Below are 13,532 nucleotides of genomic sequence, written 5' to 3'. Positions count from 1 at the left end.
TCCTGCCTGTCCCACCCCACCTCACTCTATCTAGAGAAACAGTCCTGCCTGTCCCACCCCACCTCACTCTATCTAGAGAAACAGTCCTGCCTGTCCCACCTCACCTCACTCTATCTAGAGAAACAGTCCTGCCTGTCCCACCTCACCTCACTCTATCTAGAGAAATAGTCCTGCCTGTCCCACCTCACCTCACTCTATCTAGAGAAACAGTCCTGCCTGTCCCACCCCACCTCACTCTATCTAGAGAAACAGTCCTGCCTGTCCCACCTCACCTCACTCTATCTAGAGAAACAGTCCTGCCTGTCCCACCCCACCTCACTCTATCTAGAGAAACAGTCCTGCCTGTCCCACCTCACCTCACTCTATCTAGAGAAACAGTCCTGCCTGTCCCACCTCACCTCACTCTATCTAGAGAAACAGTCCTGCCTGTCCCACCTCACCTCACTCTATCTAGAGAAACAGTCCTGCCTGTCCCACCCCACCTCACTCTATCTAGAGAAACAGTCCTGCCTGTCCCACCCCACCTCACTCTATCTAGAGAAACAGTCCTGCCTGTCCCACCTCACCTCACTCTATCTAGAGAAACAGTCCTGCCTGTCCCACCTCACCTCACTCTATCTAGAGAAACAGTCCTGCCTGTCCCACCTCACCTCACTCTATCTAGAGAAACAGTCCTGCCTGTCCCACCCCACCTCACTCTCTCTAGAGAAACAGTCCTGCCTGTCCCACCTCACTCTATCTGGAGAACCAGTCCTGCCTGTCCCACCTCACTCTATCTCACCTCACTCTCCTTAACTACTGACCTAGTTTACTTGGCTCTGTCCGTTTCTCTCACTTACTCTCGCTCCCGTTTTCTCTCTCTCTCTCTCTCTCTCTCTCTCTCTCAGGGCTCTTTTGGAGCAGGTAGAGCACTGGCAGGGCTTTCTGGCTTTGGTCAACATGATCATGTTCTGTACTGGGATACCAGGACACTACCCAGTCAACGAGACGACCAGCTCCCTCACACTCACCTTCTGGTACACACTACAGGTATGCACCCTAACCCCTGCACTGTAACCCAGTCCCCTACACTTTAACCCAGGACACTAACGTTACACCCTAACCCCAACTACCCTGTTCAGAATACCACCACTTAACAGCACACACTTTCTCTCTTTCCAGGACGACATCATGTCGTTTGACTCTGAAAGACAGGCGGTGTATCTGCAGGTTTATAGACCAGTGTATTTCCAGCTGGTGGATGTTCTGCTGCATAAAGCCCAGTTCCCCTCTGACCAGGAGTATGCATCATGGTCCTCGGATGAGAAGGAACAGTTCAGGATCTACAGGTACAAGAGTGTGGATGGGGATGTGTGTGTGTGTGTGTGTGTGTGTGGTGTGTGTGTGTGTGTGTGTGTGTGTGTGTGAGAGAGATGTTTTGCTGACAGGTCTATTGGTCAGCAGATGAGCGTGTGTGATTGTACCAGCCTGTAAGTGAAGTGGCAGGTGAGAGCGCACAAATGTCTTATGGATGAAAATGTTTGTCTGAGTAACAGAAGCACATTACTAACAGCACAGTATGAAATCAAGCCTGCTATTAGTCCCTAAGCCCTAACCAACAATGCAGTTTTTAGTAAATACCTACAAAAAAAGTAAGATAAGAATAACAAATAATTAAAGAGCAGCAGTAAAATAACAATAGCGAGGCTATATACAGGATGTACCGGTACAGAGTCAATGTGCGGGGGCACTGGTGTCATGGTAATTGAGCTAATATGTACACGTAGGTAGAGTTATTAAAGTGACCTATGCATAGATAATAACAGAGTAGCAGCAGTGTAGGGGGGGGGGGGGGGGGGGTGCAAATAATGATCAGCTGTTCAGGAGTCTTATGACTTGGGTGTAGAAGCTGTTTAGAAGCTTCTTGGTCTTAGACTTGTCACTCCGGTACAGCTTGCCGTGCGGTAGCAGAGAGAACTGTCTATGACTAGGGTGGCTGGAGTCTTTGACAATTTTTAGGGCCTTCCTCCCTCCTACACCGCCTGGTATAGAGGTGCTGGATGGCAGGAAGCTTTGCCCCGGTGATGTACTGGGCCGTACGCACTACCCTCTGTAGTGCCTTGCGATCAGAGGCTGAGCAGTTGCCGTACCAGGCAGTGATGCAAACCGTCAGGATGCTCTCGATGGTGCAGCTGTAAAACCTTTTGAGGATCTGAGGACTCATGCCAAATCTTTTCAGTCTCCTGAGGGGGAATAGGTTTTGTCGTGCCCTCTTCACGACTGTCTTGGTGTGCTGATTTCAGGTGTAAACCAGGGATGCAAACTAGTCACCTTTTGGCAAAATTCGCTGTTTTGAATCCAAAATAGGTGACCTACGTGATCCGTGTAGATCCGATGAGAAAAGATCACTACTCTCTGTAAGCGAATGAGTGATGCGCGTTTGGAGCAATACTGGCTGCTGTATCCAAGGCTCAGCCAATCGCTTACATAACAACAGAATGCAGCGCAGCACGCGACTGAAGAAAGAAGAGACAACAAACGTACTAGTTACAGCATCAGCGCGCCTCTGGAAAGGCAGATTGTCAGTTTCCGCAGCGTGTCCCCTGAACGATAAGGAAGAGGTAAGGTTAGGTGAGAAGCCTGACCACGGAGACAGGGGTGAGAAGGTGATGAAGCGTATTTCATGAGCTGTAACCGAAAACTACTGGCATTTGGACAGTTTGAGGTGAGGGAGAAAGAGTGGTGCTAGCTGGATCCTATTTTCCGTTAGCTAGCCAGAGAATTGTTGAGTAACATTAGCCAACTTATTTGATCACATAATAGAGTTTATGGTGTGAAAATTTGCTTGCTAATAAAGTAGCTAGCTAACGTCACAACATCAAATGAGCTAACATTAGTAACCTAACTAATTCTCTATAGTATTAACTGGTATACGACTCCTTGCCGTTCCTCAAGTTATAACGCGTTAGTTGCTTACTGGACCCTGGCAATCTGTGTGAAATGTTAACTAGCTAATGAACTAACCAGCTATCTGTTAACTAATGTTTTCCCTCTACAGGATGTGGTTAACTTTCAGAATGAGAGAATTAAGTAAAAATGAGGCGTTGCTTGTTAAACAAGTGGATTCAGGAATCAAGTGTAGCTGGAGCCGGGCCTGGCTTATTAAGCCGAATGCCATTATAGAGGTGAAAGGAACACTAAAAACTTTCCCTCTTTCTCACTTTTGCTGGCATATTGTAGAGCAGATGTACACTTTCTGCCTGTGGACAATGTAATAATGTGCAGTGTAGCCAAAATATATTGTTTTTGTTGTGTTGAACTTGACAGTAACTCCTGTGAGTGAGGGGGGATTATAATATGTTTTACTCAGTGAATGTTATTTTTGCACACAGGTAGCCTTATGCACTTGATCAATGTCTATAGTGGCCACTATAATAGAGCAAAAATAGAATGCCTGTTTGTTTCATTCTATTTCTACTTTAAGATGTTTTTTTCCCAAGTGCAATATTTAGTTGTGTGTGGTCACAAGTGTTCTATTATAAAGGCTGTCATGGCTAACTGCAATATTAGTGTATTGTTTTTTTTCAAGACTTGAGTGTCATTTGCAGTAAAGTCTAGGCAACAAATAACATTGGATTGCTTTCTTTACATTTTTTAGCTGTGTGTTAGGTTCACATGAACCACTTTTTATTTTACACACATAGCCTGATCATGTAGGTCATATTCTTTGTTGTTTAATTAGTTAAAGCCTGCATTTCCCCCAAGCAGGGATTTTTTTTGCATGTTTCAATGCGACAACAAACAAAGTGTCACTTTTTGGGCCCTCACCAGTTTGCATCCCTGGTAAACACATGATTTGTACATATTAACTCAATAGAAAAAAGCAATGGACCCAAAACGGAACCTTGTAAACACACCACTTTCCCCCATAGTATTGATAGTTTCACCTCTATAACAAAACCGTGCCTTCTGTTGGTAACACATGTGTTCCAGGGTGGATATCTCCGACACTCTGATGTATGTGTATGAGATGCTAGGAGCTGAGCTGCTCAGTAACCTGTATGAGAAACTAGGACGAATACTGACCAACACAGAACAAGCCTCGTCATGGCAGGTACAGTGTGTACACACACACACACACACACACACACACACACTGGACACCCACGCACTGTCTGAAGCCGTTTGTCTCTTCCAGCATACAGAAGCGTTGTTATACGGGTTCCAGTCGATAGCGGAGACAATAGATGTCAACTACTCTGATGTCATCCCAGGCCTGATTGGACTCATCCCCAGAATTAGCATCAACAACGTCCAACTGGCCGACACCGTTATGTTCACTATAGGTATTGATACGGTCATAGCTGTCATTTCTTTGTGTCTTGTTCATCCAGGGAATCACAAGAAGAAGAAAAATAATTGGACAGGAAAACAGGAAAAGCATCTGACTCCTTTGTTTGTCTCCTGTAGCTTACAGTATTACTGTGTTAAAACCTTTCATCCAGTGTGTTCTCCTCCTCCCTCCCTGTAGGAGCTCTAGCAGAGTGGTTGGCAGACCACCCGGTGATGCTGAGTAGTGTTTTACCTCTGGTACTCCAGGCCTTGGGGAACCCAGACCTCTCCGTCTCCTCTGTCTCCACACTCAAGAAGATCTGCAGAGAATGCAAATACGACCTGCCGCCCTACGCTACAAATATAGTGGCTGTATCACAGGTTTGTGTGTGTGTGCTGTATATCACATTTCATGTTTTATTACGTTTGAGTCAATATAAATAATTCTACTGATACTTCTGCTATCCTCTCTTCTTCACAGGAGGTGCTGATCAAGCAGATTCACAAGGTCAGTTCTAGTCCTGTCTGGAAATAATGCAAGCCAAAACCCCAATGTGCCAGCTCACTGGACCCACTCTAAACATGTATAATGAAAGTCTGGGACAGTGTCAAAATTCAAATAACTTCATTATCTGCGCATTTACTACATGCAACACTGAGCGTATTCAATAAAATATAATCAAGCACAGGGAGTGTACACCAGACAATAGAATGAGTCAGCCCATTCTGCCATGAAAACAAAGAGCAAGGTTAGAGCTGGTGACAAGTCTGATGGATGGCAGCTAGCAAACAGCACTTACACAGAGTCACATTATCTTTCAAAGGTCTGGAAATGTATAATGTTCTCTCTCTCTTCCTCGCTCTACCTCTCCTCCCTTCCTCTCTCCCACTTCAGAGCAGTCAGTGTATGTGGCTGATGCAGGCCTTGGGCTTCCTGCTGTCTGCTCTGCCTGTGGAGGAGATACTGAGGAACCTGCACTCCCTTATTACACCCTACATACAGCAACTTGAGAAACTAGCGGATGAGACGGTACACACGCACACACACACACACACACACACACTGTTGTAACAGTGTTAAAGTGGCATACTTTCCTCTCTCTATTGGACTGGGGCCATATGAACAGACCTTGTGTCTGCATGGATGCATCTCTCTTGCTCTCGCTCTCTCTGTTGGACTGTGTCCATGTGAACAGTTGAACATTTCTCTGTGGGACCAGATTGGCTTCATCACTAAGCCATGGGCTACTGAATCACAGGGACATAAGACACACACACTCTGACACACATTCTTACTTTATTAAATGTCACATCTAATGAATCTGGGCCTTCATATAGGAGCTAAAAATAAGGATTTGACATTTTCTCAAAATAAGGAGCTGACATTAACTAAAAATAAGGATGTGACATTATCAGTGTTGAATTAGTCTTTCTCCCCTGATCTATTGTTCTGGAGTCAGCAGAGACCTGACTGTCTGGGTGAAAAGAGATGTCAGTTCAAATGAAGAGCTCACGCGCTCTCTCTCTCGCGCTCTCCCGCACTCTCTCTCGCACGCTCTCGCTCGCGCTCTCTCTCTCGGCATGGGAAACATATGTTAACATTGCCAAAGCATGTGAAGGAGATAATATACAAAAGTGTTATGAACAGTAAACATTACACTCACAGAACTTCCAAAAGAAAAATACATTACACATGTCGTATTATATACAGTTGAAGTAGGAAGTTTACATACACTTAGGTTGGAGTCATTAAAACTCGTTTTTCAAACACTCCACAAATTTCTTGTTTACAAACTATAGTTTTGGCAAGTCGGTTAGGACATCTACTTTGTGCATGACACAAGTGATTTTTTCCAACAATTGTTTACAGACAGATTATTTCACTTATAATTCACTGCATCACAATTCCAGTGGGTCAGAAGTTTACATACACTAAGTTGACTGTGCCTTTAAACAGCTTGGAAAATTCCAGAAAATTATGTCATGGCTTTCAGAGCTTCTGACAGGCTCATTGAAATAATTTGAGTCAATTGGAGGTGTACCTGTGGATGTATTTCAAGGCCTACCTTCAAACTCAGTGCCTCTTTGCTTGACATCATGGGAAAATCAAAAGAAATCAGCTAAGACCTCAGAAGAAAAATTGTATACCTCCACAAGTCTGGTTCATTCTTGGGAGCAATTTCCAAACGCCTGAAGGTACCATGTTCATCTGTACAAACAATAGTACGCAAGTATAAACACCATGGGACCACGCAGCCGTTATACCGCTCAGGAAGGAGACGCGTTCTGTCTCCTAGAGATGAACGTACTTTGGTGTGAAGACTTAGACTTACTGAGATTTTCTGTCAGGGGCCCCACGGCGCCTGTGGGAAGAAATGTGTTTTTTTTTTGGCCTATTTTAACCGCACACTTGTTGGATTTTATGATGTTGTATGTTTTTCCCCCAACACCACTTTCCATCAATTTGTATAGCAGACCCTCATGACAAAAATTGTGTCGAAGGCTTTTTTGAAATCAACAAAGCATGAGAAGACTTTGCCTTTGTTTTGGTTTGTTTGTTTGTCAATTAGAGTGTGCAGGGTGAATACGTGGTCTGTCGTACAATAATTTGGTAAAAATCCAATTTGACATTTGCTCAGTACATTGTTTTTACTGAGGAAATGTACGAGTCGGCTGTTAATGATAATGCAGAGGATTTTCTCAAGGTTGCTGTTGACGCATATCCCACGGTAGTTATTGGGGTCAAATTTGTCTCCACTTTTGTGGATTGGGGTGATTAGTCCTTGGTTCCAAATATTGGGGAAGATGCCAGAGCAAAGGATGATGTTAGAGTTTTAGTATAGCCAATTGGAATTTGCTGTCTGTATATTTTATCATTTAATTGAGGATACCATCAACACCACAGGCCTTTTTGGGTTGGAGGGTTTTTATTTTGTCCTGTAGTTCATTCAAGGTAATTGGAGAATCCAATGGGTTCTGTTAGTCTTTAATAGTTGATTCTGTGATTTGTATTTGATCATGTATATGTTTTTGCTGTTTGTTCTTTGTTATAGAGCCAAAAAGATTGGAAAAGTGGTTTACCCATACATCTCCATTTTGGATAGATAATTCTTCATGTTTGTTTAGTGTTTTCCAATTTTCCCAGAAGTGGGTAGTCTATGGATTTTTCAATTACATTGAGCTTTCTGTTTGAAATGTTTAGATTTGATAGGGAAGCTGAGAGGTCAAATATACTGTTTTGATTTTCTACTGCCAGGTTTACACCTTCACTATTACAGTGGAACATTTTGTCCAGGAAGTTGTTTAAAGGGATTGAATTTGTTGTTGCCTAATTGTTTTTTGGTAGATTTCCACAACGACATTCCTTCCATCTATAGCATTTCTTAATATTACTCAGTTCCTTTGTCTTTGATGCCTCATGATTGAGTATTGCTCTGTTCAAGTAGACAGTGATTTTGCTGTGATCTGATAGAGGGGTGTCAGTGAGCTGACTGAACTCTCTGAGAGACTCTGTTTTTTTTTTTGTTTTTTTATTATTTTTTACCTTTATTTAACCAGGAAAGGCTCATTGAGATTTAAAATCTCTTTTTCAAGAGCGTCCTGGCCAAGATAGGCAGCGCCAAGTCATTACAAAAATTAGACAAACAACATGAAAAACTACAAGTAATCTAGTAAAAACCATAAAATTAACAAAGAATATAACAAAATCAAAAACAGCAAATTAAAAACATTGACAGGTCAGGGAATCAGTCTCAAGATCATTCATCAGTGATTTAAAAATACCAATCGGGACAAGTTCTTCCAGTTTAAAAGTATTTTGTAAGGCATTCCAAGACGATGGCGCAGAGTACATAAAAGCCCTTTTACCAAATTCAGTTCGGACATTTGGAACAGTTAGCAAGATAAAGTCCCTCGAACGAAGAGAGTACCCACCACATTTCTGAACAATAAAAATGCCCAAATAAAAAGGTAGTAAACCCAAAATGGCTTTGTAAATAAAAGTATACCAGTGACTGAGCCTACGAGTGACTAGAGAAGGCCAGCCAACCCTGGTATACAAAGTGCAGTGGTGCGTAAGGGTTTTGCAATTTAAAATAAATCTCAAAGTGCCATGGTAAAGGGTGTCAATTGATCTCAAACACTGAGCGGAAGCATTTATATATAAAATATCCCCATAGTCTAGTAAAGGCATAAATGTAGCTGATACTAGCCTCCTTCTGGCTTCAAAAGAAAAACAAGCCTTATTCCTAAAATAAAATCCTAATTTCAGCTTCAATTTTTTTGTAAGTTGTTGAATATGCATTTTAAAAGAGAGGCCATCATCAATCAAAATTCCAAGATATTTATATGAGGTTACAACCTCAATCTCCTTGCCCTGAAAGGTAGTAATAGGTGAAAGGTTCAGGGGTCTATTTCTTGCTTTAGAAAACACCAGAAGTTTAGTTTTGTCAGTATTGAGGATAAGCTTCAATTGAGACAAGGTATGTTGAACAGTATTAAAAGCAGTTTGCAAGTTCTGGAAAGCTTTTGTAAGAGATGAAGCACAACAGTAAATAACAGTATCATCAGCATAAAAATGAAGTCGTGCATTTTGGACATTTTTGTCTAAATTATTTATATAAATAGTGAATAAGAGAGGACCAAGTACAGAGCCTTGGGGCACACCATTTAAGACAGACAATTTAACAGACCTAAGCCCATCAAATTGAGTGCACTGAGTTCTATCAGACAGATAGTTAACAAACCATGCAACTGCATGCTCTGAAAGACCTACACTCGACAATCTCTGCCTTAGTATAGCATGATCAACTGTATCAAAAGCCTTAGAGAGATCAATAAAAAGTGAGACACAATGCTGTTTTTTGTCAAGAGCTTCAGTGATATCATTTAAAACCTTCATGGCTGCTGTAATTGTGCTATGCTTCTTCCTGAAACCCGATTGGTACATTGATAAAATAGAGTTAGTATATAAAAACTCTTTTAGCTGGTCACTCACAAGGGTTTCAAGTATTTTCACCAGGGGTGACAGCTTTGAGATTGGCCTATAATTATTTAAAAGAGTTGGATCTCCCCCTTTTAAAAGTGGCAGGACAAATGCTGATTTCCAGATCTTTGGAATTTCATTACATTCCAGGGTTAGATTAAACAGATATGCAAGTGGTTCAGCTATGAAATCAGCTGCCAGATTTAAAAAGCAGGGATCCAAAAGATCAGGACCTGCAGGCTTTCTCTGATCTAAGGATTTCAGGGCTTTATGTACCACCTGCACTGAGAATGGCAAAAAGCTAAAAGTTTGACCAGCTCTCACTGGTTCATCCACACAAGGTTGTACAGAGACAGAGGACACTGAATCAAACAGCCTACCAGATGATACAAAGTGCTCATTGAAACAATTCAGCATTTCAGTTTTGTCATATATAGCAACAGAGTCCTTCAATACACATGACGGTAATTCATTAACATTACTGTTACCAGACATAGACTTAATAGCCTTCCAAAACTTTCTAGGGTCATTCAGGTTATCAGTGGTAACAGACATAAAATATTCAGATTTGGCCTTCCTGAGAAGAGAAGAACACTTGTTTCGTAACTGCCTAAAAACAAGCCAATCATCATCAGAACACGATTTCCTTGCTTTAGCCCAGGCTAGATTACGGTCGTGAACAATGCAAGAAAGCTCAGACGAAAACCATGGATTATCCCTCCCTTTAACCCTGAACCTGCGGAATGGAGCATGTCTGTTTACTATTTGGAGAAAACCATCATGAAAGAATTTCCAGGCAGTTTCCACATCAGGGATAAGCTCAATCTTGCTCCAGTCAAAATAAAACAAATCATGAAAGAAAGCCTGCTCAATGAAACACTTCAGATTTCTCTTACGAATAAAACGCGGGTTAGACTTAGAAATCTTAGTATTTCTAATAGCAACAACAGCACAATGGTCACTTAAATCATTACAAAAAACACCAACCGCAGAATATTTATGTGGAACATTTGTCAATATCAAATCAATCAGGGTAGATTTATCAGGGCATTTTAGATTAGGGCGAGTGGGTGAGTTAATCAACTGGGTAAGATTCATAGAATTACAAAACATTTTAAATCATCAGACACCGGCATTAACCAACACCAGTTAAGATCACCAATCAAAATCATTTCACTGTAAAGAAGTTTAGACATGAGGTGCGTCAAAGAAGAAAATGCATCACCGAGAGCAGAGGGGGGTCTGTAACAGCCAATCACAGTTATAGAAAGACCCTTAGAAACCTCAATATTCAAAGCAAGAAATTCCAACTGTTTACAAATAGTTTCAGACTTTGCCACACTTACAGGGAATTTCGTTTTTACATATATAGCCACACCCCCACCTTTCTTAACCCGATCAGTGCGATAAACATTGTAACCAGTTATACAAATATCCGTATCAAGAACAGACTTGCTGAGCCAGGTTTCAGAAAACACAATTATATCAGCATCAGTTGATTTAGCCCAAATCCTAACCCCATCCATTTTTGACAACAGGCTGCGTACATTTAAATGAAAAATACCAAGACCAGATCTTGATTTAAAATCAGAGGGGGTTTGGAGACATTGCATATCAGGGCCAGGGTTAGGCTGCACGTTACCTGATATCAACAATAGAAGAATAACTAGGCACCTCTGTTTAATAACTTTGCACGGCTTCTCTTTTTTAAGAGACCTACTGCAAGCGAAGTCTACAAGTGAGTTTCCAGACAATACAAAACAGTCATTTAAAACCATTAGACTTTGGTAGTGACACAAATTCGTAATGTTCACATCATGCCACAAATACATCGGCACTTGGACGAGTGGAACGAGTGAAAAGGAGCGAGTTCCTGCAAACAAAATGTCCAATGGACGGGAGAGCACATTGTCAGATGTACTCACCCAGCGACAATGTTCGTTTTCTCCAGATCTCGTTAAAGTCAGTGCACAAAGCAATACCACGAAAATTGTCATTTTCTCTGACAAATGTAAATAGAGCCCAATGAAGGTAAGGGGAGAGAGGGACAGCGTATATGTAAATCTGAATGTGAGTATTTGCACGTGTGAGTAGATTGGGTGTTGAGGTCGATTGAGAGAGCGGGTTGGGGATTATTGAGCTGCCACTGACAGCCAGACGAAGAGCAAAAAGGAGCGGCTTGGACGAGACACTCCGTGGATGAAGAAGGAACTCAGGCCAGCCAGAGATCGGGTTACTTTGGTAAACGTCAGTGCAGAGTTGAAGTGCCAAGTTGAGGAAGACCCGTGATCTTTACAGCAGCAAAAATAAAATAATTTGCACTACACAACAAGGAAGTTACTCAGCCATAAATAAATAGGTTATTAGTAGGTTAAAATGTACTAGTCACAGACAAACGACTTGACATGCTACCATCTTGGGACTTGACAAGTAGAACTACTTGATTGGCTCAGTGTCTGAAAAATGGCCTCCTCTCTCATGAGACAGCATAACAACTGCATGCACAAGCTATGTCATCCACATGAAGGCCAAAGTTTCATGAGGTCAGTGATAAAGTAGTTACAGTACTACTGCCAAGAGATGAGCTATAGGTTTACCAACCATGGGAGTCCCCTCGAAGCCTACCATTGACTATGTATATGCCCAGCATGCGACAGAGCTGCAGGAGTTGTGACCCGTTTTTGTTGGTTATGTTATCATAGTTGTGCCTAGGGGGGGCATATGGGGGAGGGAATGCTGTCACCTCCAGGCAGGTGCTTGTCCTCCTCTCTGCCTCTCCTCTCGCTGCCGGTCTCACTCTCTCTCTGCCTCTCCTCTCGCTGCCTGTCTTACTCTCTCTCCTCTCTGCCTTCTTTCTCCTCTCTGCCTGTCTCTCGCTCTGCCTGTCCTCTCGCTGCCTGTCTCTCTCCTCTCTGCCTCTTGCTGCCTCTCTCTCTCTCTCTCTCTCTGCCTCTCTCTCTCTCTCTGCCTCTCTCTCTGCCTCTCTCTCTCTGCCTCTCTCTCTCTCTCTCTCTCTGCCTCTCTCCGCTCTGCCTCTCCTCTCGCTGTCTCTCTCCGCTCTGCCTCTCCTCTCGCTGTCTCTCTCCGCCTCTCCTCTCCGCTCTGCCTCTCTCCGCTCTGCTTCTCTCCGCTCTTTCTCTCTCCGCTCTGTCTCTCTCCTTGCTGCCTCTCTTTCTCTCTCCTCGCTGCCTCTGCTCTCGCTGCCTGTCTCTTTCTCTCCCTCTCTCTCTCCCTTTCTACCTGTCTGATTTGTGTGATTTATAGCCGTGACGTCAGACTAGGGAATCAGGTTGCCTGTGCAGCCTGACAAACACTGGCACCTTGAGGCAAGAGGTGAAACTGCACCTCCACTATATTGTAAGCTATAGTACAACCATTGTCTGTTTTTATGCATTTAGGGTGGTATTCTGACTTAAGATCTGGACACTCGACTCAAATGCTCACCCATTGACGTCAATGAATGATTTGGGTATAAGTCCAAGTTGCACACACCTATCTCAACTCTGAAGTGTGTGTGTGTTCAGTAGCAACATTGCTCATTAAGCGAAGGGAGTCAGCCCAGCTGCATTACGCCTCCCTTGTACGCCACAGTTCCGTTGTCATGGATACAGAGCGGTGATTAAATCGGTACTAACAAAGCTTTAATTAGTGTTGTCACCCTGGAGAGTGTGTGTCTGAAATCTGCAGAAAGATGAAGCCATCAACTGACTGACGCAGCCAAAAATCATCTCTTCTCTCTTTCACTTCTTTAGAAGAAGTTCTGTCCTTTTCACTTCATCCCTCTCTCTTTTATGTTCTTTCACTGTCTCTTTTTGTTTCACTTGTTAAGACATGGCAAATCTTGTTTGTCTGGCTCCCTGAAGCTAAGGACTTACTTTCTCATCTTTTTCTCCCTCCCTCATCCCTCTCTCCAGCCCAACCCGTCCAATAAACTAGCGATAATCCACATCCTAGGTCTCTTATCCAATCTCTTCACTACGCTGGACATCAGCAAGCAGGAGGACGAATCAGGAGAGGGCACAGCGCCACCTGTCAAAACAGCCCCGCCACCACCAGGACCTAACCCGGTGAGAGACACCACCATCAACACCCAGGCACACGCAAGCTCAGTGGGAGTGTTTAGCGTTTTCATTGTGGGAGTGTTTAGCGTTTTCATTGTGAGAGTGTTTAGCGTTGTCATTGTGGGAGTGTTTAGCGTTGTCATTGTGGGAGTGTTTAGCGTTGTCATTGTGGGAGT

At 43.0% G+C, this 13,532-nt stretch overlaps 1 protein-coding gene across 3 annotated transcripts in view; it reads left to right on the top strand.

The window, feature by feature from the left end:
- The window catches only part of ipo13b (importin 13b), a 49,756-nt gene that overhangs the window by 27,766 nt on the left and 8,458 nt on the right, over positions 1-13,532 (top strand). For all 3 annotated transcript variants that reach the window (XR_014379016.1, XM_014216802.3, XM_014216801.3), the window contains 8 exons: positions 888-1,029; positions 1,162-1,328; positions 3,973-4,093; positions 4,178-4,325; positions 4,511-4,692; positions 4,793-4,819; positions 5,207-5,341; positions 13,210-13,362. Coding sequence is in view for 2 of the 3 variants with exons in the window: in XM_014216802.3 (XP_014072277.2) it covers positions 888-1,029; positions 1,162-1,328; positions 3,973-4,093; positions 4,178-4,325; positions 4,511-4,692; positions 4,793-4,819; positions 5,207-5,341; positions 13,210-13,362 (1,075 nt within the window). In the remaining variant the exon portion in view is untranslated. The remainder of the gene's footprint in view (positions 1-887; positions 1,030-1,161; positions 1,329-3,972; positions 4,094-4,177; positions 4,326-4,510; positions 4,693-4,792; positions 4,820-5,206; positions 5,342-13,209; positions 13,363-13,532) is intronic.

This window comes from Salmo salar, chromosome 10 (assembly GCF_965601325.2).
Source record: "Salmo salar chromosome 10, fSalSal1, whole genome shotgun sequence".
Lineage (NCBI taxonomy): Eukaryota > Metazoa > Chordata > Actinopteri > Salmoniformes > Salmonidae > Salmo > Salmo salar.
The sequence above is the reverse complement of the archived record's forward strand: the minus strand, read 5'-3'. Positions and strand labels throughout refer to the sequence as shown.